This window comes from Falco biarmicus, chromosome 8 (genome assembly GCF_023638135.1).
Source record: "Falco biarmicus isolate bFalBia1 chromosome 8, bFalBia1.pri, whole genome shotgun sequence".
Classification (NCBI taxonomy): Eukaryota; Metazoa; Chordata; class Aves; order Falconiformes; family Falconidae; genus Falco; species Falco biarmicus.
Genome location: NC_079295.1, coordinates 5,252,989 through 5,279,529, shown reverse-complemented (window position 1 = coordinate 5,279,529; position 26,541 = coordinate 5,252,989). Strand labels below are relative to the sequence as shown.

The following is a 26,541-nucleotide window of genomic DNA, read 5'->3' as shown; positions in this document are numbered from 1 at the left end:
TAAGTAGGCCAATTCCTATTGTGACATGACAACATGTATTTTTTGGCAGCAAATATCCCTAAACACACACAAGAGCACAGAGGACTAATTATTTTTTTAAAACTATTTTCAAAAACTGCTGATTGATTTCACCAGCACTTGTAGTTAATCTAATATTTGGTATGTCAGGCATTTACTTTCACCTACTGAGGAACTTTGCTACCAAGAAAATTTACACATCTGATGTATCAACTCTGTCTCCATAGGTCTCAGAACATTATTATAGTTAACACCGAAAATAGAGCAAACATTACTGAACAAACTTTTATAACTATAAAACTTTTTCAGAATGTTGTCAGGTAAAATTTCACAAATATGCCAGACTAATATTGAAATAAAACACTGCAAACTCCCTCCAGAAAACTATTAAATAAAATGTTGATGTCTTCATTGATTAAAGCAGAATAAAAGCTTAAAACAGAGAAGCATTCTACTTTTTCCTGAAAAGAGTTAAAATATCATCCTTCTCCAAAAGTCACATTCTCCTTAAACCCCTACTAAGACAAACGGACTGTACATGATGCAACAGAGAATAATTACAGAGGAAAGATGCAAACTTCAACTAAGCAAATTTCTGCCTTAAAGACCTACATATCAAGTCCTGAGAGCTAATTTACAAGGGAAGTCAGATTCCTCTAACAAAGTTAGCCTCTGTAATTTTTTGCTGAAAGTGGCACTAACATAAAAAAGAATTAAACCGAAATACTAGGTACTCTAGTTCACTTCTCTACATAAAAAGATGCAGTAATTCTGAATCTGCATCCAGAAGGGAAGCTCGGTTAGATGCACAACAGAAGGAGTATTTCCAAACCACAGAGCAGGTTCAGGAACTTGGCTGTATCTGTTTCTCTGGAACCCCTACAAAACCCCCTGGTTAAAATGACATTGTCATTCAGCGAGCAGCATTCTGAAAAAGCTTCATCTTTTGAACTGCAAAGTTTCTGTTGCTTCCCCATACACAGCATAGTTTCGTGTCATAAATAAAACTAGGGAAACAGCCTGGATGATATCACTATGAAATGGAGGGCACAATCATCTGAAAGACCATCAGTCTGCAATCAAACTGAGCAGGCACCCTAGCTGAGGTCATCCAGAAGTCAATTGTTAATGAAGTTTTATTTGGTATTTTCATTATCTGCTTGGATGATGAAATAACAAGGATTTCTCTAATTTACAGATTACTTCTTTGGATGGCAAACACTTTGAAGGGCAAGATCAGAATTCAAAACCATCTCACTTTGGAAATCAGGTAGAAACTAATGACATGAAAAAGAACTACGCTTAAGAAAGCAAAATCAAATGCAGAGACTACAGGTATGTTTTCTATGGAACAAATGCCTAGACATTTTTCAGAGGTCTCTAGTGACTGCGAACTTACACCAAATAATAACGCAATGCTGCTGCCAAGAGAACTACTTTAGGTATCATGCTACAGCAGAGTCTCTACCAGCAGGCACCAAAGGGCTGACGTGTACCCAGTCAGCCTGGATCCAATACACCTGGGAAGCCTAATCAGCCTGATGCGGTGGAGCTATAAAAGGCACTTCAGTTTCTTGAAGGAGAAAATGAGTACTGTTTTTTCTTTTCCTTGTAGTCTTTGGGGAAAAGGGTAGCTCCAAGAGACTGACTCTTTGACAAACAAGTTCTGTTCAAGGAAGAAGATTTAAAAATTGGTAAAAGGTAAGCGATAAAGAAATGTACTGTGATGAAAGTTTATGTTACGCAAGGAGGAGAGAGGTAAGACTAATAAGTTTTAAGAATAATTAGAAGCAGTGGCCTGCCAGCATTGGATGCTTTGAGAACCTGCAACTTACATGGGCTGTTTGTGAGAGTATCTCTGTAATATATGGAGGATAATTATTCTGCTCTACTTGGTGCTGATGAATCCTCCAGCTGAAATGTTGTCTAATCTCTGGTAACAAATTGTAAAGTACACAAATTGGAGAGATTCCAGAGAACTGCAAGAAGACCAAGAGACTTAATCTATAGTAAAGGCTGAATAACTACCCTTATCCCTATTAAAGAGAGATAGCTAGGAGCAAGGAATGCAAGTGCCTCAAAATGTTCTTAGAGAGCCGTGACTAAGACATGAATATATTGATTATGCCTGCTAAAGACTTAAATTCAACGCTAGGGATTCTTAACTGGAAACAATAACTAAACACTCAGATGGAATATCTAGAAAAAACATAATTTCTGCTGTTGGAGAGTTCTGAATGCATTCAGTGAAAACCTGCTAAGCAATCATCTAGCTATATTTAACCCTACTTCCAGTGCAAAAGAATTACCCTGAGTAATTAATTGTCCAAAGCCAAGAATTCCTATATTTGAGAACCAGTCTTTACTCGTATGTAAAAGAGTAACTATTTTGGGGTCTATTTTGTCCTCATTAATACTTAAACACATAAGCATTCAATAATACTAGACAACAGGCCTGAAACAGCAGCAAATTTCTTCTCACAAAGCATAAAATGCAACAGTGAAACTGATCGCCACAGGCGTTTCTGAAGACCAAGCCTACTTAATATCAAAAAATACTAGATGAATACAGGGGTGAGTGTGATTACTTATGGTTATTTAACATTTTGGTTCTGAAATAAAGCCTGGCTCAGGAAGTTTCTAAATCATGCATGCTCTAGGATGTGATACTAAGGAAGAAGGTACTTTGTATATGCTGTCACAGATTCCTCCTAAACTAGAAGCAATGGTCTTTGCTCCTGAAAATTATGTACTTCTGCTTTGGCAATATGCTACTAAAGTTTTAAGTATGCTTTACGTGAAGTTAGTCCAGTGACCTGGAACATGTTCATTAACTTCCAAAATATATGCTCTGTATTTATGTTTTTTTCTGTCAAATATTTGCCTTGAATTTTAACCCAATCATCCAAAAGCCACCACTCAGATCTGCCTAGGGTACTTTATTTGGTCTGAAGCAAGTTTGAAATACATTTTTATTAATCCTTTTAGTCTATTAGAGCATCTGATGCACATTTTGTGCCAAAACCCTATTTAAAACCATAGATTTAGACTGAGCTTATAAAGCATGCTTCTATTCATCTCCAAAGAACTCAGGAAAAGATTGAGACTTTTCTAGAACCAAAAGCCCAAACTTAGGACCTCATTTACAGAACATAATATTATTTTTTTTAAAAAAAGTATGTTTAAATACTCTGCATTTCTTGTCTACTATTCAGGTATTTCATTTCAAGGAAATAAAAATCTATGGATAGATAGATAGAACTAAAATAATCTGAATAATAGTGTCCAGCAACATGAGAATACATGCTCAGTGATCCCTTCAACAGTATATGCCCTTTACCAGTAGATGTGGTGTTTATAACTTGTTTCACTATTTTTTTAGTAAAACGCAGTCATCTTTCCTTCATCAAACATCCTTATCACTTGAAATTACTGTTCTGAATAAGTACAAAAAAAATTAAAGATGTATTTTCTATGACTTATATTGAATATCAATTTTTGACGAACCACGGGAGTATAGACGAGAAGGTGCAGAAAACAAGCTCCACAGCCCCATCTGTTGGCTAATTAAGCTCTCCAGTAAGCCACCTACCAGCCTTTAGCCAGCAATGCTGAAGTGGAACCAGGTTTTTGGGGTTTTTTTTTTTTTTTTTCCCCAAATCACAAATCTATGGTATCTGTGCAGCAGTAGCAATTCTTACTATCTGAGCACATAACAACTGAGTTTCTAATACACTTGTACGAATTTTACGTTAAATTAGAACAACAAAGCACTTGATGTGCGTAGTGCTGCTTTTTTGAGCAAGGTTGAAATTGACTTGCTTGCATTTTCATTCATAGATAAATGGTCTATAGTGAAATTGCAGCATTTAAGAGATATCCTGTGATTTTTTTTAAGCCCAAGCTAAAACCACTTGCTTCTAAAGTCAAGGGCTTGAATGTAATTTTTTTTTAAAAGGCATTTTCTGTAGTTTGTAATTGACAAGTGTTTCTAGCTCCCACTAACTCATAGGGTTATGAGCTCATATGCTCAGATCTCGAGCATATGAAATATGACCTGACTGTGTTATAAACATAGAACCTAGCATCTGAGTGACTTAAAACAAAGGCATCTCACTATACCATGAACAGAATAACTCCTTTGTATGAATGCAGTTCTAGTGAATAATTACAGTAGGACAGAGTGCTTCCATACAGCAAGCAGAACAAGGTAACAGTATGACCATAACAAACTCAAGGGCAGTTCTAGAGGATTTAATCTATAAAATCCACCTGCAGTGAACCTAGTTGTACAACAACAGGCAACAGTGCTGCGAGCCTTAAGTTTTGTTAAGGTCAGTTGTGATGAGACTCCCAATGCTGAAAATGGTGAGAGAAGAGGGTGGGGGAAAGATGGCAGCTAATGCACTTTCCCTGTGTAAGCACTGGTCCATTTAGAGGAATCAAAACAGATCTTACAGACAGGGAGGTCATTGCAAGGAAAAGTGTAAAAGACAACTCCAAACTAACATAAAACACACAAAAAATTATCATCATTGAGAAGTATTACTGCTGACCTTTGTTAATTATCAGCAGATACTTCCATGTACTGCCAATGGGAGGAGGGGGGAAGGAAGGACATTATCTCAGAATAAACTGAAGCTGTATTAACAAGTGCAAATTAAATAGCACTCAAGGTTAAAAAACAAACAAAACCCCCACTTTTAAAAGTAGTCTGGAACTTGAAGCCAACCTGCTTGTTCCCCTAATTTAGGCTGTGTACTTGCTCAGTCAAAATCTAGGCCCCCTACCCTCAAATGAAGATAACTGCTACCAGAATCATCAAACAGGATAAGCAGGTAAATTGTTAGTCAAACTCAAATGACAGTTCAACTCTATCAAGGTCCCACTGAAATTTGGGTATCCTATATTAAAATGTGGGTATCCAATTAAAGTTTCAGCCTAACTGCTGTCTTCTAAAAGCCCTTTAAAAGAAAGAAAAGTAATACAGAATCCTAGTGATGCAGGATCATCTGACTCTGTTATGCTCTTTTCAGTCCAAAAAAAATAGTTCCTTTCAAAGGCAAAATTCTATTCATGCTTAGGCCACAATCATGTAATGAGCAATCTATAGGAGCTCTAAAAAAGGCATCAGCTGCTGGGCAGTGTTGCTTTTTCACAGCTATCCCTGCTATTATTCAAAACCCTGTAAAAGCAATGGACTCCCTATCTCTTACTCACAAATCTTCAGGTCTCTGTTCAATAAAACCTTTTTCAACAAGAAGAGTACAAAACTACTCCCCTTTATGCTGGAAAGATTTATGTATACTAGACAGGGGGGAAACAATGGCTATCTAGGTGAGATCTTTGGGGCTTGGTAGCAGAGAAGCAAAGAAGAGAGCTATTACATGTTTAGATCACAATGAAAACAGACAAAATTAAATGTGTAAGGAAAGATGGAAAGGCAAGAGTCATGTAGTGTTCCACTTCTTGCATGCTGTCTTTGACAAAGTTAATTTAAATAGACTGTACACCCATATCATACTGATGTGCAAGAAAACAATATAAACTGAAGTGACAATACAACAGACTTCACTGTCAAACTCATTGTTCAAAATATCTGAAGATTATTGTCTTCTACTCCATGCTATGGTGCAAATATAGCCAACATGTCAAACTGAAGAGAACAGTATTTTAGCATGTAGAAAAGCATGGTATTGCCCTCTTAACTACCTACTCATGGTGTTTAGACCCAACAATTGCTGCAACAATTATTAGCATTGAGTCTAACTAGCAGTGTTATGGAGTCTTCTCCGTGTTGCTTTAGTAGTAAGGTGTAGCCTTGGCAGGGTGGAGGGAACCAGGACCGTACAACTCATGTTTTAGAAGCACTGCAGAGGTGAGAAAGTAGATCCATTTTGAGATTATTTATTGGAAAAATACAGAACTAATGAATGTCTGTTAAAAATATAGCTTAGAATGATATTTTTCCAATTTTTCAAAAAACTCTCCTTTAATTGTATTTTTATATAGTTCTATTTCTTAATACACTTTGAATGGAAAATTCTTTTCAGTTCTTGTATGATGTACAAACTGACACTTCAGTATTCTGAAAACATGAGAGGTGTTTCCTACAGTGACACAACTGCTCTTTTTCTTGACACAGTCACTGGATCTTCAGAGAAAGCACTTGCACTAGCTATCAAAGAATAGCAGAAGCACTAGAAGAGCAGCAGTCTACCCTGAGAAGCAAGAGACAAAGGTTCAGATTACAATGCTTGTTCTTGAATTGTTTGAAATGCCATGTGCATGCTTCATTCAACTAGAGTATTACGTTACTTTAAAACAAATCATATCAGATATCATGCCAAAGAACTTACCCCTCCCATTGTAATGCCATCGATGAGTGCCACATATGGTTTCTTGCAAGTGCCTGTAAAAAAAAAAAAAGTCCTTTTTTTTTCTCCCCAAAAAAAGTGGACTCAAGGTATACATGACACTTTCCCATGCCTTACTTCAGCAAGAGCAACAGAAAATAAATGGTAAATTAAGCTGTAAAATATCAATATACAATGAAGGTACTTCATGTAATTCTTAAGCAATGAAATGAAGCATCAGTTACTTACTGCATCTGAGTGCTGTAAGAGAACATTATGCAACCATCAAATGTCAGATTGTTTCGTACGTGAGTATCTGACAATCTAGCCACATCTGGCTATTATAAATGGCTTTGTAGGACACTGGGACACAACAGTTGCCATTTCCCCCCCACCTCACAGCCTGGATTACCAGCACAGTGTGTGTACTTTACTACGAAGCCAGATATGTTGGTAGGTTTCAGCCAAAATGTGACTATGAACTACTGCAACATAAATGTGTTCTGTCTTGCAAACTCTGTTGCATGTTAAAACCCTGAATGTGGTGCAGGCAGGTTGAGATGATAACACCCTAAAGTACCATACTTTTATCTATCAACTTTAACTCCTGGTGCCTTTAGAAGGCATAAAACTAAAGACCTGGTGCTTTCAATTGCCATTTCATGGAAAGAGAAGTTCACTGTGAATGAAACTGCTGCCCTGTATTCAGTGCTTTCAGGTCAGACTTAAAGTTCAGATTGCTGATACGGGGTTTTTGCTGCAATCATGTTACTAGCTTCCCCACAGCAACCGTAGATCCCTATTTAAAACTACTATTTCAAAAGGCAATTCAGTCCTTCACATTAGTAGGTAGAAAATATCACAGCATTGCATTTTTATCTTTGTTCTTACACGAGCATAGAAGCTAATGCATGGGCTCTAGATGCTAGTCTTTGAACTGAATTTCTATAGAAGCATGCCTCTCCAATAGCAAATGCTGTGAAAGCAGCACCCCTGTGTATTTTAAGTCGTAAAATGCAAGGTGTAAATAAATCTTTTTAACAGAAATCTCAATTTTAAAGGAACACAAACACACCAAAGTTATCAAAAATCTAGGTTTCGTAATTACATGCATTATAGGCATAGAACACCCTAATCATTTAAAAAAGAAAACAACCCCAGACTTAAAGTATGTGCCCTTGAAATATTTGAATAGACTAGAATATTTCAGTTGGAACGGACCTCCAACAATCATCTAGTTCAATTGCCATGGTAATACTAATTTTTCCCAAGTACATGAAACAAACTATATTTCTTGATGAAGGCAAGAAAGGTATGTAACAAACATACTAAAACTGGAACCTGTGTCAAACAAAGTAAAAATAACTTTCCAGAAATTAACAGAAAAGCATAGAGTTATTGGAGTGAGAGTAATCTAAGTCGATACCCAGCATGTTCACCTCTTCCTGTAGTGACTGACACTGGATACAATGTTTAAAAACTTAAACTGTATTCAATTAAAGTATGTTTGGAGAAGTTTCTTCTCACCAAAACATTCAACTCTTGATTTTCACCCTAAAGAATTCATACCCTTTCTTAATGTCTTTTACCCCAGTAAACTTTACCTAGTGTCTTTGCTGTTAGTTATTCTAAGACCACATACTCCTAGGTTCTTTGCAATAAACTAAGGCTGTTAACTCCTAGCTTGAGCTTTCATTTATGCAGTTTATTTAAATGGAAAGCTTTAATATAATTTGGTCTTCTGCTTTCTAACTGAATATTAATGATTTTCTGTAGATCTGTTTTTATCTCAGGTCTTCTTTGAAGCAGATCAATGATACTTAGTGCAGAACTGCACTGTCTGCATCTAAGACTGAATTCATCTGTAGCAGAAATATAACTACCCAGAACAATGGGATGCGATAAAGTAGCTATCATAATAGTGTAAACAAAAGAAATCCTGCATGCAAGGTATAAAAATTAGGTATGTTACACTACTGGTATTGAACTTGGTGAAAAAAAATAATACTAATTCTATTACGTTATCACAGTCCTTTATAGATTAGCAAAGAAAGAAAGTGAATTTACATTCAAAGCCACTATTATGAGAATTGCACTGTTTCAGAATTTGCTATTAAACATACCAATGGCATTGTTCAGCATATATTCTTCTCTGAAGAAATCTTGTGCCAGTCTGCCTCCAACTTTTCCTGCATCTGTGATGGCTTAAAAGAAATAAGAATTCTGAAGTTAACTGTAAGTATAAACAGAAAATACAAGTAAAAAAAAAATAATATCACATAACTTTTTTCCTACGGCAATCAAACAGCAACTTAATCCTGCTTTATTTTATTTGAGAAAACTTGCTCAAACTTATATATGAATGCAAAGTTTCAAATTTGAATCAATTTATTATGCTGGAGACTGTGAATACTAAAACTAAGAAGCCAATTTGAGCAGGACATAATTTAACAATAACCTGTGCTGCTTGTTTACTTGAAATTTAAAACAACTGCTAATTTTTAGTGTGAAGACTTCCTACAGTTCATAGTTACAAAATAATCACAGATACATTGATCACCACTGTCAGCTCTGTATCTAGCCATCTCAAAGAGCAGACACAAATTGTCCAATAGCAACAAATCTAGCTTTTAGGACCCTTCAAATTTCTTCTAAAGAAGTTGTTAGTAATGAAAATCTGTGAAGGTAGAGACAAGATCCCTCTCTCCCTAGGAATGACTTGCTGCTATGACCAGTTATTCTTAAAACCCCAATTTTTACTCTTTTATACCATGTTCTGACAGCTGTCTCCTGACAAATAAATAGCATCTGCACATCAAGGTGTCGTAAGAAGCCAGCACAACTAATCTCTCTTACTGCTGTGTAGCAAGCCTCTGTTTACCCGAGTTGCAGCAAATAAAGAAAATCAAGATGTCAAATGTTTAAATGATTATAGTCCTTACCTCTGATGTCACCCCCAGCACAAAAAGCTTTGCCTCCAGTTCCCTTTATAATTATTAGAAAAGTTTCAGGATCTTGCTCCCAAGTCTAAAAATAAGTAAATGTTTCCATGTAAGATGAAATTCTGTGCAAAAAATGCTTTCTCTGTATATTGCCTGTAATTCTTATTTCACTTTTTCAAAAAGCAAATCAAGCCATACTTAAAATAGTTTGTCTTAAACTGAAGTTTGAGAGTTAAATATCTTTCTGCCACTCCTGCATCCTACTAAACCTTGACATCGGAGATCAGCAAAATTGCCGCACATACTTCAGAAAAACACCTGAGCAGAGCTCCCAGTCTCTGAAGAAAGGTAGTACTCCCTGAAACAGCACTTGACATAAATCCTAGTGGGAATACAGTGCTGGGGCAGAAAGCTGGGAATATTCTTGACTATGCAGTAACGATGTTTCAGGCCAAATCATAAAAGTTGTGTAAATCTAAGATGTGTGGTAAGGAAAATGACGTTTAAATTGTTGTTTGGTTTTGTCAAAATGACTGCAATCAATGCTAGTCAAGGACTGGATCAAATCAATTTGTGCGCAGATGTTTTGCTAGGTACAAAGACTACAGTGGGGGGTTGTTGGTTTTTCCTGAATTAAATACACTGGCACAAGACTTCAGCAGTGGTATTGAGAAAAAGATGCTTTTTATAGGCTTTTTCCCTGCCTTCAACTATGCTTATATACCCCTTATCCAAGTAAGTGTATCAAGATGAAAAGAGAAACGTGATATTTCTGTATACCAGCAACTGTGCTCAAAGTCATGCCACCTTTTAAGGTTGTGCTTCAAATAAAGCCTAGTACTCAGCACGACAGGTTAGGTATTTCTTTCTTTTAAGTGTTCTTCAAAGAATGCATAAATTTGCAACACAACCATCTACCAAAATACCAAAACGCAGGCAACTATTCAACACAAACCGGTGTCTAATATGTTTGACTTTGTGCATGTGATAATATCTTTAAATTAAAAAAGATTATTTGCATGCTTAAAATGTCACAGTACTTCACTAGCTTATAGAAACAGTGCCTGTAAATCCATGAAGCTTTTCTTTAAGGAATGATGCTGACAGCATCTTTCTTCCTAATGGCTCATATCTTTTATTTCAGCCACGCAGCCTCCCCACAAAACATGTACCCAACCAAGAGGCAACACCATCGAATACCCTGGAATTCGTGCATGCTGACTGACTGGCTGGGTGTTGCCAAAAGGAACATATAAATGCTGAGCACTGCCTGCATTTAATTCACTTCTGGTTTTAAGATGGGTGTCTATCTACCCAGATGCTATATTTAACTTCGCCTGACAGCTTGTTTCTCCTCTTTCTAACTTGCTTGAAACTGTCTGTTCTTCCCCATCCTATCAATCTGAGCTCATTGGCCAATGCACTCACACAGACTTTCATTCTTTAAATCAGTACACTAGGAAGTGTCAGACTGAATTTTAAAATCGGTTTTGGATAATGTTTCTATAGTGGAGGGGTTGAAGCAGAGCTACTAACCTTTATTTGTGGGTAAATTTGTCGGATCATAGAAAGATTTACTGCATTGAGAGCCTTGGGTCTGTTCAAAGTTATTATTCCTGCACCTCCTCTCTTTTCCAACAAGACTTCAGCTGTCGAATCCATTTGATTAGACATTTTCTGTACATGCAAAAACAAATACATAAAGCAAATGTCATCAGTTAGATACTTGGAGTAACATACAAGACTGTTTATGGAAATACATTCTCAAACCACACCACTTAAGATCATAAAACATGCCTCTTGAATTGCATGCTAAGGCTTTCCCACTTCAAGTGGGAACTTAAAGTTATACTTTCATTTCCCTAACAAACAGTTCTTTTGAAACCAATTTATGTTTGAGTCCTTCAGAGTAATAATCCTCAGACAAGTTTCTGAGCCACACACTCTTTAACAATATTTTTTGTTAAAAAAAACAACAAACAAAGAAAAAAACCAAACCCAACCAGTAATACACAAAACCATGGCTCCTTGAAACTGACATTCTGAAAATACTTGCAACAATTGTAACAATGACAATTCCATGTGTTCCTACAGGCCTTTGACGCTCCAAATACAAATTTACACATGGCTTTGTCTGTAACTTTTAACAGTAGAAAACAAATCCTTAAACTATTTTCACAATTGATTTCAACTTCACAGTTGAATGCTATTTAAGAAATATGTGGAAGCTAATATAGAAAATAACTATAAAAGCAGGTAAGGCCAAAATAATTAAGCTTTAATTTACAGTATAATAGAAACTTGTAATAAAGTGCTTAAAGATGTGGGCAACGTTATGCCTGAGCAATAAATGATGGCATTCAGAACCACATGAGCAGACACATTAGAAGTTGCATGTGCTTGTCCATCTCAGGGGAGTTCAGAGTCCTAGAAGTTTCCAACTCAGTCAAGTAAGATGCTGTTCTTACCAAATGTTGCAATATTAGTTGTAGTCTGTTGAATGGCTTCAGTCTGAAAAAGAAATATTAAAAAGATTGCATACACCAGCTACACAATCCCCAAACATATGGCTGCTGAGTAAAGCAAAGCTTTATCAGAAAAAATTCTAAACACAATTGTTTTACATTCTTGTTTTTAAAAACAATAAATTAGAGTACAATTGGAGTATCAAAACAGTTGGAAACTTCTGTGCTTACTAGGAAATGGATAACAGATACTAATGTTTCGATGTGTTCAATTCCAGGTTAGGAGAACCTGGAAATAATAAGACAAAGCATTTGGGGAATTGTTGATGCTTAGCAGTATGTCTTTTAAAGATGTTTTCCCATTTAAACACTAGCATTTTTTTTTTTTAAAAAAAAAAGGTCTTGTCAAAATCTTGTAAATTTCCAAAGCTTCTTATACGTTCACGCAGGGTTTATGCAGAAGCTTGGACAAGGCTCAGGCTTCCAATGCTGACAGGAGACAACGATGCCGGGTCACTTTGGGAACATGTTACTCAATTTAAGTAATGAGGCTGTTATTAATTATTTGTCACTGTACTCTATTGAGGAAGACAAGGGCATTTGCTGGGCTTCAGCTGCCTGGCTTGCATCAGAATTAACGAGCAACTTTACCTTTCGGCTACCTAAGAGCGCAAAACACAGCCAAGTAACATGTCACATGCTAACGTCCTGGCGTCCTGAACTAATTTTTAAGTACACGCTCGTTTTAGAACGGGAAAGTTAATCTGGGCCTGGCAAATCTAGGCCTAAATGACATTTTTACACCAGCTCAGTGGGTTCCGATCCCCAGCACCACCGGCCTTTCCCGAGGATCGCTTCCCCGCCGCCCGCCGCGGCCGGCGCCACCGAAATCCTCTCAGCGGCGGGGAGCGCGGGGGAGGCCCGGCCGCGCCTCAGGGCGGCCCCCACCGCTTCCCCGTTACCTGGGCAGCGGCCTCAGCACCCGGGCTGCCATGGCGGCAGCCGGCGCGGTCGATCGCCGTCATCGGGTAACCGGTACGACCGCCGGGGGTGGCATAAAGCGCATGCGCAGGGGAGCGGCCGGCGGGCTGGGCTCCGCTTCCTTCACCCTGACCCGGCTGCATGGGCGGATCGAGGTGTTGCCGCCGCCTCCCGCTCTCCCTGAGGGGCGGCCGCCCTCCGTCCCCCGAGCAGCCCGTTTCCAGTCAACGTAGCGACTGAGGCAGAAGGTCAGCCGGGCGGGCACGGGGTGCGTACGCAGGGCTGCGGCCCCCTTGCCGGGTGGCTGCGCGAAGGGCTCCCCTTGCCCCGGGCCGCTCCCCGCCCGCGGCTGGGCCGGCAGGCTGAGGGGAGCTGCCCTCACCGCAGCGGTAACGCCCGCGGGGGCGGCTGCCGAGGCGGGGAGAGCAGGCCTTGCCACGTTGCCTTCGGGGCTGAACTTTGTGGGCTGAAACTGCGTTTTGACGGACTGTTTTCAGCAGCAAAACCAGTTTTTTAATTTCTCTCCGCCCCCCCCCCCCCCCCCCCCCCGGGTTTCTCCTCCTGAACCTTTACACTTGCAGCCGCACCTGCGCTGCCCTCGGCTGCTGACACATGCTTGGCGGGCTGGCCGAGTGTAACATCCCACCAAAAACTGGTTATCCCAGAAGATAAATAACAGGGATTAAGCAGCTAGTATGGTTCCTGCCCTGGCAGTAGTGACAGGCAGCTGTGAGCTCAAACGCAGCATGTGCTCAGCATAAACAGGCTCAGAAATTACAGTGGGGAAAACAGCCCCCCCCTTTTTTCTTTTTTTTTTAACTAGAAGATCAAGGTGTTTGAGAATTTATGGTCATCGCGCTAGGAGTTGATAGTACTAAATTCACTTTTATTTCAGTTACTAAGACCATTCCACGGATTTTTTTAGGCTGACACACACCTGCATGAGACTGAGACTGAAAAGCATGGTGAACCACGAGGTAAACAACAATACAGCACATCAGGTAGAAATACAGCTTCATCCTCTCTCAATGCAGCAGATTCATAGCACTGGTTATGCCGATTCACATTCATATTAAAAAAAATAATAATCTTAAAACACTGTAGCAAAATTATTTTGCTGGAACAAAAAAAAAATTCCAAAAACAAACAAAAAAACCCACCCAAAAACAAAATCCCAGCTCTCAGAAGCACTTCGCTAGTAGTCCCCAGAGGGCAACCTTGCTCTTCATTTCAAGAAATGATTCAGCCCCTGCTTAAAGCAGTGTCATCTGTATTGGCATTTCCGTTACAGTAATATATTAAATTTGGTTGTCAAAAATTTAATCAAACTAAATAGGCACAAAGAAAGACACCGAACATTTCTGTATTATGCAGCCTCAGTTTTCAGTCCTGTAGACCGTGAACAAAAAAATAACAGGACATGAGGTGCTCTTGCAGGCAGGAGACTGCCTACTGCGAATTAATTGCAGAATTCATTAGGCAATCCAGACTATTGCAGCTTTTACCTACAGATTATGTGATCATCAAAGATGCAGCCTGTTGGTGTCATCTTGAATAAATACAGCCCTATATGCTGTTTTACAGCAAGTACCATGCAATTAGATCTAAACAAGCCTAGACGACACCAAATTATCACCGTTGCCAAATCTGAACCTTTACTCAGGTTTATATTTAAAAAATTATTTTTGAGGATGAGATAACTCTGCATCTCTCATCTAGGCATAAGCAAATTACGGGTAGTTTGATAAGCAGGTAACATTTCTGTACTTCATATCCTATGTCTGAAAGTCTGCACATTTCACAGACAAACAAGAACAGAGAGCCTTTCTATAGGATAATCTTTTTGTCAGTGTCATTGTGGAAATGAAGAAATCAGCGTGTGGAAGCTAACCTTGGGTTAGAACAGGTGGAGGCTGGTTGAAACCCCTGGAAATCTCTTAATAAATTCTACCTTCACATGGGCAAGGCTGTGATCAGGACATGATTACATAGGATGTCGGTTTCTGGAGTCCAAAATAGAAGTCAGTGATCTGATTCATCTTATGCTGCTGTTAATCTGTTCCACCCCTAGATTCAGTGTAAATAATGGTGTAGACCCCTTTTTTGTTGTCTTCCAGCTGTATGTCTGATTTAGAACAAGGGTGGAACCTACTCTTTAGTAAGCAATGAAGTAACAGCAAGCATTGTCTTGCGACAGCTACTGATTTCTTTCCATGGTATTGACACTGAATTTATGCCTCATGTTTTCTTTAAATTCTTTCCCTTTTTTTCAAAATTGGTTTCAAGAAGAAGAGCCATCTTCCTTGAGCCTAATGTTCTTCTTACTTTTGAAACATGCTGGTGATTACTTGAATTTACCTATAGGGGTTTTTGGGGTAGGGGAGTGGTAGGTGTTAGAGAACTGCAATTTGCTCACAGCCAGCCATTCACTGACTGCAGGCCAGTCCAAAAAGTAACTCAGATATCATCCTGGGGTTTAGTAGTTCTCCAGCACACCATTTTTTTTTTTTTCTTTTTGCAGAGTGGAATATCAAAATGAAAATGTTTTCTAATAAGTAAATAAAAGGCAGTAAATAAAGAATCAGAAATAGGAAAAAGAGTGAAAATAATAGAGTCACATGAGAATAAGCAGGAATGGGATGACCTTTAACCTGGGAGTTTATGGATGATACTACTATTAGGAAAGAGGGCTGCAGGAGACTGGGTATACTAGGGGTGAGCAGCACTCCTAGTAACCAGGCCAGGAACTCAGGGACTGCAAGTGCAATAGCGAGAAGGATAGGCAGGTTGTAATTCCTCCCCTTGGAGAAATTTCCTGGCAGTGTGTTCAGCAGGTTTGGAAAGAGAAAACAAATTGCAGACTGTAGGAGGACTTTAGAGTTGAGCAGATGTTTTCGGGTTTTGTTCCTGGGTTTTTTTGGTTTCTTTTCCAGAAAAACATATAACTTCAGGATGTGGGAGCTCTTTCTCCCAAGAAGGATTCCAAGAACAGCTCAGCTATGTTCCGTATGCCACCTATGTACCCCTAATTAATCATTAATTTGTCTTTCACTTACTTGCCTCTGAGAGCTCCCAGTGTAGTTCATCAAGACCAGATAATAAATGGTACAAGTACTTCATCATGTCCTGTGCTGCTGCATCCAGGCTTGCTGTAAATTTAATCTTTTCCTCTGCCGATCTAACAGCTGGCATCTGATTTCTCTACGTGTGGGTAGTAAGTGCATCCCTTACAGCGTATGAGGCTAAGGAAAAATGAGTCTGTGAAGGCCTGAAGAACAGAATGGGAAAATTTCCAGTTCATCCCTGCTAACTGGTTATTACTGTACTGACAAGGAATCCTCAAATTGTTTTTTCTCAGTCCAGTCTCAGTTGAAAACACTAAAACACCTCCACAGATGACACGGGTCCAAATTTCCTTGCACCAGCATGGACACCTAGTACTAAAGACTCAGATCTGGAGTGTCTTCCATTGACGTCAGTGAGAGTAGAAGTAGACTAAGAGGAAATTATCTGTTTCTCCGCTTTTTAATGATAGGCCAGCCCAGGGAAGTTCTGAAACACAGGAAACACATATGCAATACAGAGAAGCAAATTTTCACTTTTATCTGTAACATGAGTCATCCTAGGAGAACAGACTGCCTTCCTCAGGGCTTTTGGTCAGAGATTTTTCAGATAATGCATCCATATAACATCTGAAGTCATAGATTTGGGATGAGGGCACAACTAATGGCAAGCAGTAGTGAATTTCTCCTGTAACAAGAAAGGGGCGGGAGGGGGAACCCAACCTTTTTTCCTCTTTCCCTTTTTTTCTTTTTACCAGTTAATTTGCATCTTTATCAGTGGGGAGCTGTAAGTGTTTGGAAAAGAATGAAAGCAAATCATGAAACTGTGCAAGTGAAGTAGTTTCCATTTTCTTTTGGCCTCACAGGGCACCAGGGAAAGTGTGGGGGTGGCAGGGTGCTGCTGCAGACACTGTCGTGTCGATGGGGCTGGGAAAGCGGCTCCAAGCGAGGTTCATCCACCAGTGGGTTCCTCCCCTCCCACCACCCTGGCTTAGACATACCACCTGCACTGCATCCGCCCTGCCAGTACCCCCTAGGTTAGACAGGACCCTGGGCAAACACCCTCCTACATTTTTCTTCCCTGCTGCCACAAGCAATCTGTCACTCCTCCCCTCAAACCACCCTCCACCTACATATAAAACGGTAACTGTAAGGAACGCCCTCTTCCCTCCCCACGGGTCTGTTCTTTGTGGGTGAAAAATGCTGTCTTCCTAGAGATCAGGTCACCCCTGAATTGGGCTTTGAGACCCAAGCTGTTCGATACCTTTTAGGACCACAGCTTGGAAAGCTCGGCTTGCAGATCTATTGTGTTAGGTTTTAATTTGCATATAATTGCACATGTGCAGGTGGGAAGGGGCTATTTGCTTCCCACTTGCTTTAATATGCCTCCCTTCCTAAGAGGACCGCTTCCTTCTCTTCCTGCTCTCAGCCTCCCACGCATCCAGCAATGAGAAATGCTGCAGAAAACTGACCAGCTACCAACCCGCCCACCTGAGGAGGAGGAGCACTAGCAGCAGCAGCACATTTCTCTCTCAGCTTTTTAAACACAGTTAAAAAGAGCTGTAGCGTGGGTGGAAATAGCTGTAGGGAGTGTGTGTGGGAATGGGGCCAGGAAAGTGAATTTTCTGTTGGTAAGATGGTTAACTTCTGGTGGACCAGAAAAATCCCCCAAGGTTATCTAACTGCTGAGGGTGTCTTTGGGTGTCTAATTAGTTCTCTAAGGTTGAGTTTCCCAGGTCTGGAAAGAATGAAACTGAGTTTCTTTTTCCCTGGTAGTGCAAGTGATGGTACAGTGGCAGCCAGCGCTCACTCGGAAGCTTGCCTGCAAGACTTCAGGAGTCTGCTTAGCAAATGATGCTTGTATTGCATCCCGTTGTGTCATCATGTCTCTTGTTCTGTGCACAGTGTATGTGCTTGATTCTGTGAGAGTCAGAGCTGCTTGTATGTAGGAAGAGAAAAAGGCATGTGGTTTTCACACAGTGTGGGTCTGTATTTCAAAATACCGTTCCTATTGGACCTCTTGAAATAGCACTGTCCCAGAATATCAGTTAATTCAAGATTTACTCTAAATTTGTGCTTCTATAAGAAATTAAATTCAAGTTTATTTATGTTAACAGGATGTTATTTGAGGTGCTTTGCTTGTATTACATGAAAATAGCAGTCAAAAAGTACAGGAAAATAGAACTTGTAAGACTAGTGGTATAGAGCACAAAGTGGTACTGCTGTTTCTTAAGAAATCTCTCTGGTAGACTCCAAGAACCAAGGGTGCAGAACAGCTTTCAGGTTCTGACTTGGTTTGACTTAGCTATCTGGAATACAGGTTTTACAATATGTAGTACTAATCAAACCTGGCTTAACTTTGAGTTAGTTGCATGCATTCTTCTCATCCAAAACAATTTTACTACCCATAAATTTATTTTGACTACATTTTTCACCAACACCAGACTTCCCGTGTATACATACATTACTGATGCAGAATCTTGTACCAGGATGTGGTCTGTAATGATTCAAAGAGATGCAATAACAGCCAATTAATGAAACGTGACTCTTAAGGTATAGGAGGTTTTTTAAAAATACTGCATGGGGCATGTAATTTTCTCCTAGTGAGCAGAAACCTTCAACCTGTTATTTGAATGATTTTAGCCCTGTGAAGTAACTTTCTTCATGGAAAAGGAGTGCACACTGGAGTGCGAAATCCTGTCACAAGGCAACTTACCTTCCAGCCCAGAAATAGCAGTTTGCTGGACCCATTTCACAGACCAGCACTGCACAGATACAGTGCAGTAGGGAACTAGGCTTACTGACTTCAGTGCCTCCCTTCCCCTGCGCAAGCCTGTCTCCAGTAGCTCTGCAGATTTTACCCTAGCGTTGGAATGAAAAATGTAGGCATAATTCCTTACACTGATGAGCTCAGAAACAAAGGAAGTTATGAATAAGGCTAATTAACACATTTGCATGTGACACAGAAAGATCAGCTGATGGACTTATGTTAGCGAAAGCTAGAGCAGTATCAATGGAGATGTAACCTTAATGAAACTAATTATCCAGATGTTTTAAAAGTCTTATTTCTGAATGTTGCTTAATACTTTAAATATATCCTTATAAACTTCCACTGAATTGTATGTAACTCATAATTATCATCTACTGGAATTACATACCCACCTTGAGGAGGAACAATATTCCAAATAGTAAGTTCATGTCACTTGACTGATTTACTGTAAAACATTGCAGGAACTCCTTTGTCAGTAGCGTTTTGAAGCGCTATTGGCCCGCTTGTAATTCTGTCTCGCATTTAGCATTGGTTCAGTTAACTTTAAAGGTAGTGCTTTTCTTACCTTTTATATCAATGAATGTACATCAGGTTTTAAATGCAGATTATATGCTTACCTTGCCAACTACTGTTAGCCTGAAATTTTCCCTGTATGTTCTATTGTGGTGGAATGATACTTTTCAAGAAGCAGTTTTTAAAAAAAAAAAAACAACAAAAAACAAAACAAAACAAAAAACCAAAAAACCCCCAAACATTTAGAATCATTAAAAATCTACTTTAGGAGCTCAGTCTTGTATGTAAGATTCCTGTTGGCTTCCCTGTTTTTTCTGTAGTTCAGCTGGAATGTCACATGCTTTGACTCAAACCATCTGGTACCAAATCTTTCCTTCTCAGGGGTCATAGTGAATGCCTTGTTACCTCATTTTGTTCCAGTCAAAATCACAGTGAATTAAGCACAAAAGCATTTGATGGTAATTAGTAGCTTTCTGACAGTCCAGGGATTTGATGAGTGCAGAGAACACCTCAGCTGTTTATTTTAAGAATTTGTTGCTCTAAATTAAAGTGAGGCTCTTCAGCAGGGCAGTTTGGCTGACAGCGTGACAGTCAGTATCTTATTAAATGGATGTGTGTGTATTCAAACCTTTCCACATTACTCATCTGACACCTCCCACAGCTATTAATTTTCGCTTGAAAAGGTCTACATTTGATTTTAAAAGTCAATATTAAGAATATTTTTCACAATTTCTTTCTATTGTATTTAATTCTGGCATACAACTGAAACTGTTCATAAAATAATGCCTTTGAAGAACATTGCCTGGGGAAAGATATCTCATTTAATGCCAGAAATGATGCAAAGGACAGCAAAGCAGATTAGAGAATTTAAAAATGAGGGGAAAAATTAGGTCAGCAGAATAAATAGAGGCCTTTAAGCCATTAAAAAATAGGCATATATCACTCATTGCTGCAGATATATTCTCTAAGTGTAAATTACCAGCCTCCAATATAGGGCAATTATGAGCAAATGCTAGCTTCAATACAACTCAATTTACCAGCTCTGTGTATAATGATTAACCTAGTGGAAAAGATGTGTAGCAAGTCAGAAGGGAAAGCATTTGTTTGGTTTGTTGGGTTTTTTTTGAGAAATGTGATCATCCTGGTTCATAAACAAACATTCAATGGAAGTGACAGGGTCAAAGTACTTGGTTCCTAGAGCCCTCGTTCAGTGGATATCCGTTCCCAGGGACATACTGCTCAGCGAAGTAAGGCAGTGGCAGCTGTGGCAGGGCACAATAAAGATCTTAGTTAATCTCAAGGAAATACATGGTCTCTAGTATCTTTACTTCCTCTCTGTAACCTCAGTCATCTGTCTGCCCTGTGGATTTCATGGTGCCACTGGTTCTCCTGTCTGGAGCTGGACAGTCCCTCCTCTCTTGCTCACTCTCTGTTTCTGCGAGAACAAGCTGGCACAGAGGTTCATGCAGCTAAGCTTAGTATATGGGAATATATAATTATTTCAGAAATAACATGCAACTCAGTGTGATTTAGTCATACTTTGACACACCTCTGTCTGCCAAGAAAAATGCAGGCACTACCTTGTAGAACTGTTGCTAAGAGCACTTCTTCAGGCTCTAGGAGTGAGAAGGTGCTTTATTGTATGGTTAGCTGCAGGGCTTAACAGCAGGGTTTCAATCTGGGACCTGCCAAGATATTAAAGCACACAAATCTGTTGCTTGAATTAAAGGGTGTGCTTCTGCCTAGGAGACATAGCACCATGTAGAATTAGCCTGGGACGTTGTTTCATAAATTTAAAATACTTTGAAAAGTGATTTTATTGACATTTGTAGCCTAAAAAAAATTAAAGATGAGAAAGTTCTGGCCAGCACCAAGTAGAAACATCTTTTGTTTGGTTTATAATAGTTTACAAATTTTGTAAGAAAGCAGAGACGTTATGTTAAAAAAAAAAATCATTTTCAATCTGAAGTGTTAGTGGAAACCTTTTTTTTCCCCATGACTGAGTAGGAGAATCATGAAACACATTTGGCCTGTGCATTCCTTTTGCTGTACCACCACTTGCATCCCTGTAGATTTTTAAGCCTTTTGGAAAATTCACCATCGACTAGTTACTTCCTAGTAAGAGCTGAATTTTGCAGGTACAGCTGGCTGACATCTTAATTACAATAGCAACATACGGTTTTCAACGTAGTCCAAGTAGTCAGAAGAGGCAGACCTTGAGAAATAAGTTTGTAGCTTTTTCACTGTTCTGCTTTAGTTCTTTAAAGTTACTGTAAAGTAACTAACTTTTACCATCTTGTTGTAATACCAACATTAACTTTAGAGATGAAATAGTAAGATGCTATACGCTGTTGATAACAAATAGCATCTTGTCATTGCATAGAAGATAGATCCTATTATTGAGCTAAAGTGTAAGTGTAGTTTATATGTATGTTTGCAGTGCACATACTAGAAAATACACATAGCACAATGACCCAGGATTATGGGATCCAGAGGAAGAGGATTCAGATACCACGTGACTGGAATTTCTGTGTTGCTTTAGAAATCAACACACGGAATATATTTTCCACTTCTTTAGGAAAGAAAAGAAAAGCTGTTCTGTAAACTGTTATAAATAGATATCCAATCAGGATATCTTCTACATATGTTAGAAGGGATGCATGCTTTTTCTTTCTAAACAAATAATCTAACCACTGCTTCACACGCAAGCCTGTAATGCTGCCATTGATCAGCTGTTACCCAGCTCTACAGAAGGAAGCGAGGATTTATATTTTTTTTTAGCACAGGACAAACAAATCCATGCCATATTAAAATGCGCTCACTTAGCCACACTTCTTTCCTCAGGAGTATTTCAATTGTCTTTTCTTCTGAGGAAATTACCCACCTGTCTAAGAATTTCCCACCTTCTCCACTTTTTAAGTAAAAAAATCCCTAGTATTTACAGAAGGAAAAAGCCCAATATTCTGTCAGGTCATCCAGTACGCAGTTTCAGGAGGTTGTAGGGTATTTGTACAAGCAGTCAACTCCCTGTTTCACAGTTGTTCATCTGCTTCTATTAGTTACTCAAATAAACAGTCATAATGCTTGTAGGTAACATAATTAGTCACTACAAAATGACTGCAACAACGAATTGTGACTTTGTCACTGCATAGTCACAACCAGAGGCAGACCTCTCAGGAATATGTGTAGTTATTTCTAGGTGGTGAAGGAAAACATCCACCCTGGAAGACATCACTTTGTCTTAAATACTTGGAAACTTTTTGCCAAAGATTTCAGTGACCCACACTGTGTAACCTTCAGCTTTCTTGTCCAGGAAGGGGAACTGTTTGTAGATCCGTGTTATTCTTTCACACCTATCTGACATGTAGAATGTGGGCAGTATTTAGCTATGTCATAAAAAAAAATAGAGCTCAGTCATATTTTTAAAGTGGTTCAGCTCAGTAAATAGCTAAATGAGAGTTCAGCCCCACAGAGTTGAAATGGTAGTTCAGTTCACTTTCTGTCTCCGTTTCCCAGATAGGCCTGAGTTAATTAGTAGCCACCCTTCCCATATCCATTTCCTCCTTTTGAGCCTTTTGTGTATAAACCACATATATTTGTTCAGCCACTGCTCTTGCCAGATCACCCCCACCCAGCTCAGTCCAAAGGTTTACCCATTTTGTCTAGCTAATAAAGGTGAAGGTGGGTACTCTCAAGACAGGTTTTGTAAACCAATTACTGGTTTCTGTTTTAGTGACACTGCATTGACTTAAATACAGAGATACACAAGGTAGACAGGCGACCAGTGTGTCATGTACACTTATGTCCATATACGTTTTAATTTTTGCCAGTGGAGATTATAAATAACCCACTTTACCAGAGAATTTTCAAGATTAGAAGTCTTAATTCTGAGGGTGCTGTCCGAAGGGTTTATAGGCATCACGAGGGCTGATTTGCAATTGTCCTCCATAGTGTTCAGGGTATTTAACTTTTTTATTCCATTACAACCTGAATAACAAAAAATCTTACAGTTCAGAGCTGATGGTATTTGCACACTTCATAGTGGTATTATTCAGCACGCGTGCTACAAAGAAAGAAAAAACTGAGACCTGAGGCTTTGCTTAACATTTCCCACTGTTGCTGCTGTCAGTGGCCAAGGCTATGGAAGACACAAGGAACATCTGACTGCCGCTTTTCTGACTTAGATATGACTGATGTCAAGAAGGTGCCCCCAGCTGCTGATAGCTTGCTCTGGCTTCTCCTTCTGTCACACTTGCATACTGATGGACCTGCATGAAGAGGAAATGCTGCTGTTTTAAGTACATTAGAATGGCTGTGCAGAATAAGAAAAATGCCCTCCTAACTCAGGATATCTATAAGCTCTAAGGTGAAGCATGAGGGTTAGTAGAATTGATTACATGGTGGCCTAGGGAACTCAAGGGTCCATGAAACCATCAGTGGCCCAGAGGTGATCTGCAAAAACAGATCTAGTGCTTGAAACATTTAATTATAAGAAAGCATGATATTTTTAATAACTGAAGGGAAAACAAACAGTGGTACAAAATGTGTGAGGACTATTGATTTATTGTTGCTCTAATCTCTTTTAATTGTTTCCCAGAAGATCACAGCTCTTAGAAACAAAAAGACATAAAAGCAACCATGCTGAGTCACACTGAAGGACTGTCTAGCCCAGGATACCATCTCCCAAAAATGGCCTTGAAGGGCTGCATGGGGAAAAGTAAGAACAGGATGAACGAGGCAAACATGGCTCACACTCTGTTTTCAGCTCAGGGGGCTCCTGAGTTGGATTGCTGCTTTTTTTTTTTTTTTTTTCTGTCTAGGAACCTGGGGATTTCTCTTCCATGCATTTGTCCAGCCTCCCCTGGAACCTGACAAACTTTTAGCATCTGCAATATCTTTGCAAGCTTTGGATATGTCTCCTACTAGCTTCGTTTGATGTTCCTTAATCCATGCAGGAGAAGAAAGGGTAAATCAAACTGCTTTCTCCAATTCATGACTTACTAAATCTGCTCTATCCCTGCTAAGTTGCCTCTTTTCCTGACTGGTGAATACTAGGCTACTCAGCTGTTCCAGGCAGAGAAGTCATTCCAAACTTTTGAGCATCCTTCTCTGAACCTTTTCCAACTCTAATATATTCTTTTCAAAATGAGGAGACCATATTGATTTTTTTCCTATAATTCATATGGGATCTATGTCTGAATGTCTCTGTGTGAAAAAAAAATCCATATATTATGCTAAAATAGAATTCTTTCTTACTTTGCAATTGGTTTTGCACTTACAATCTTTCTTCCCCACCCCACCCCCCCGTAAGTACTTTGACAGTTTTGAACCTTCTGGTAATAAACAGTTAACAACACACTGTAGCAATATAAGAAATCCTCAGGGAGCTAGGTTATACATCCTAAAAGCAGATAGAACTGTCCAACCCTGCAGGCAGCAGACCTTTTCTCAACCATTAATAGAACAGGCAGAAGAGAGGAGAAAGAAGAAAAGGAATTAGTAAATTACTTCAAAAAGCATAGGTAGTTAGAATTCACAGTTGATGTGCTGATTTAGGAAGTCGTGAGAAGTGGCATAGAAAAAAGGTAAGAAATGTTAATACTGTTACATAGACAAAGACTTTTTGTCACCTTCCTGTGTTGTTTTTTTTTCTTTCTTTTCCCATCCAACCATTTCAAAGGCATATCCTTACAATGACACATCAATTTTCTGTCTGCTTGAGGTTTAGAAATAGCTGAGCTGTTATAAATAGATCACAATCTGTAAGAGACAAAGAGAATGGAAATACTGTAAAAGGTTAGCTGAAAAACGTAGATGTGGATTGAGATTTCAGCTGTCTCCGACAGTGCAAGTACTCAGTGTGAAATGCTTTATTAACCACAGCAGAGGAACCTGTGCTCCTTGTGCAGCAGTGAGGAACAGCCAGGTGGAATCAGGTGGTGCTTTCGGTCACAGTGCCAAGCACAGAATGACGTCCAGCCCCGTCTCTGGGAGCTCACAGTTCAGTGACGTGAGAAGGCGGCACCTTGCTGTTCCTTACTGTGAAGCTGAAACACAAGAGGCAATTACTCTTTTTAGACACTGTAGAGCCACTAAATTAGAATGTGCACCTTCTACACTGTAATTCTTCTGGCAGTACTCGTGTACTCTGAATTGGTAGCATTCATCAAGTTTGCTCCCTTTTCCCACTTCGCCTCCAGAACGCCTTAACTTTAGCAAAGTGTCAGCATATGGTTGAAACCTTGTCCTTGTCCAACAAGGCGGTGAAAAAAATTAAAACTGGGAAACAGTCTAATATCCCTTTCTTTCCGTTTGAGTACTCCCTTTGTAAGGTCATTTAGATCCTGCTGATGCTTCCAAACAGACGTTGGAAGCAGTTGTCCTGCATGGAAACCTGATACCTAGGGGTGTTATTACTCCTCCAGCCATATACATACAGCTGAGGTCCATTTTCTCATCTTCCAACTATCTGTTAGACCAGGGGTCCTCAAACTACGGCCCGCGGGCCGGATACGGCCCCCCAGGGTCCTCAATCCAGCCCCCAGTATTTACAGACACACACCCCCCGGGGGTTGGGGGGGGAAACCAAGCAGCCGCAGATGACTGCCTGCCACTGCAGCCGCGCCAGCCCCCTGGTTAAAAAGTTTGAGGGCCCCTGTGTTAGACTGTGAAAAAGATGATTTGGTGACTGTAGGTAAAATAAGACATTAAACAGAAAGGACAAACTTTCTTTGTGTTTCTGTTCTGAAGAGAAGCTGCTTCCTGAAACAGTAGCTGTATCACGACAACTAGCTTGACACAAGTTATAAATTCTCAGTCTTTGCCAATTACAATGTCATACTGCTAATGTAGGACCTGGTCTTTGCTTGAAATGAATCTCTGACTGTCATTGGTTTTAATAGAAGTTTAGACCAATACACACTGCAGAAATCAGGTTCTTCAAACCTAAATTAACATTCTGTTGAAAACTAAACATATGTTGTTTTTGTTCACTGTCAACAATTTAGTTTCCAGGTTTGGAAGAGAAACATTGTTGGGGAGGAATCCAATGAATTTTTTAATGATCTCGGTAAGTATGGAACTATTAATAGCTTCTGAGATTTTGTTTGTCTTATTTTTATCTTCAGTTTCAGTCTCTGAAATAAACAGAGGTTCTGAAGCCTTCAAATGAGAATACTACAGTACGTTAAGTCCCATCTTAAATACATTGTGATTGTCGGGATATTGTAGGAAACAGGTGAATAGCTGTGTACAATATTTCTGAAACAATCGGTGCCATTACATGAGGTCTTTCTTTCATGTTGTACTAATAGCCCTGAAAAGAAAACATCTAAAACACTTCATATACGGTACTAAGGATTTTTATTTGCAGCCAGAAATTTGAATACAAAAATGGAAACATTAATTTATTATCTATTATTATGAGAGAACATT

General features: G+C 39.3%; 2 protein-coding genes across 6 annotated transcripts in view; one reads left to right on the top strand and one right to left on the bottom strand.

Moving 5' to 3' along the window:
* HIBCH (3-hydroxyisobutyryl-CoA hydrolase) overlaps positions 1-12,880 on the bottom strand; it is a 44,960-nt gene extending 32,080 nt beyond the window's left edge. Inside the window, exons 1-6 of the mRNA XM_056349433.1 lie at positions 12,744-12,880; positions 11,785-11,827; positions 10,853-10,993; positions 9,317-9,401; positions 8,498-8,578; positions 6,378-6,430 (exon numbers count right to left, since the gene is read on the bottom strand). Coding sequence (XP_056205408.1) covers positions 6,378-6,430; positions 8,498-8,578; positions 9,317-9,401; positions 10,853-10,993; positions 11,785-11,827; positions 12,744-12,775 — 435 coding nt within the window. The 5' untranslated portion in view covers positions 12,776-12,880. The remainder of the gene's footprint in view (positions 1-6,377; positions 6,431-8,497; positions 8,579-9,316; positions 9,402-10,852; positions 10,994-11,784; positions 11,828-12,743) is intronic.
* The window catches only part of MFSD6 (major facilitator superfamily domain containing 6), a 49,014-nt gene continuing 35,347 nt past the window's right edge, over positions 12,875-26,541 (top strand). For 2 of the 5 annotated variants that reach the window (XM_056349428.1, XM_056349427.1), the window contains exons 1-3: positions 15,696-23,824; positions 23,928-24,073; positions 26,115-26,176. The gene's annotated coding sequence lies outside the window, so the exon portion shown is untranslated. Of the gene's footprint in view, positions 13,011-13,687; positions 13,740-15,695; positions 23,825-23,927; positions 24,074-26,114; positions 26,177-26,541 lie in introns of those variants that run through there. The other 3 variants (XM_056349431.1, XM_056349429.1, XM_056349430.1) reach the window with 3 other exon arrangements.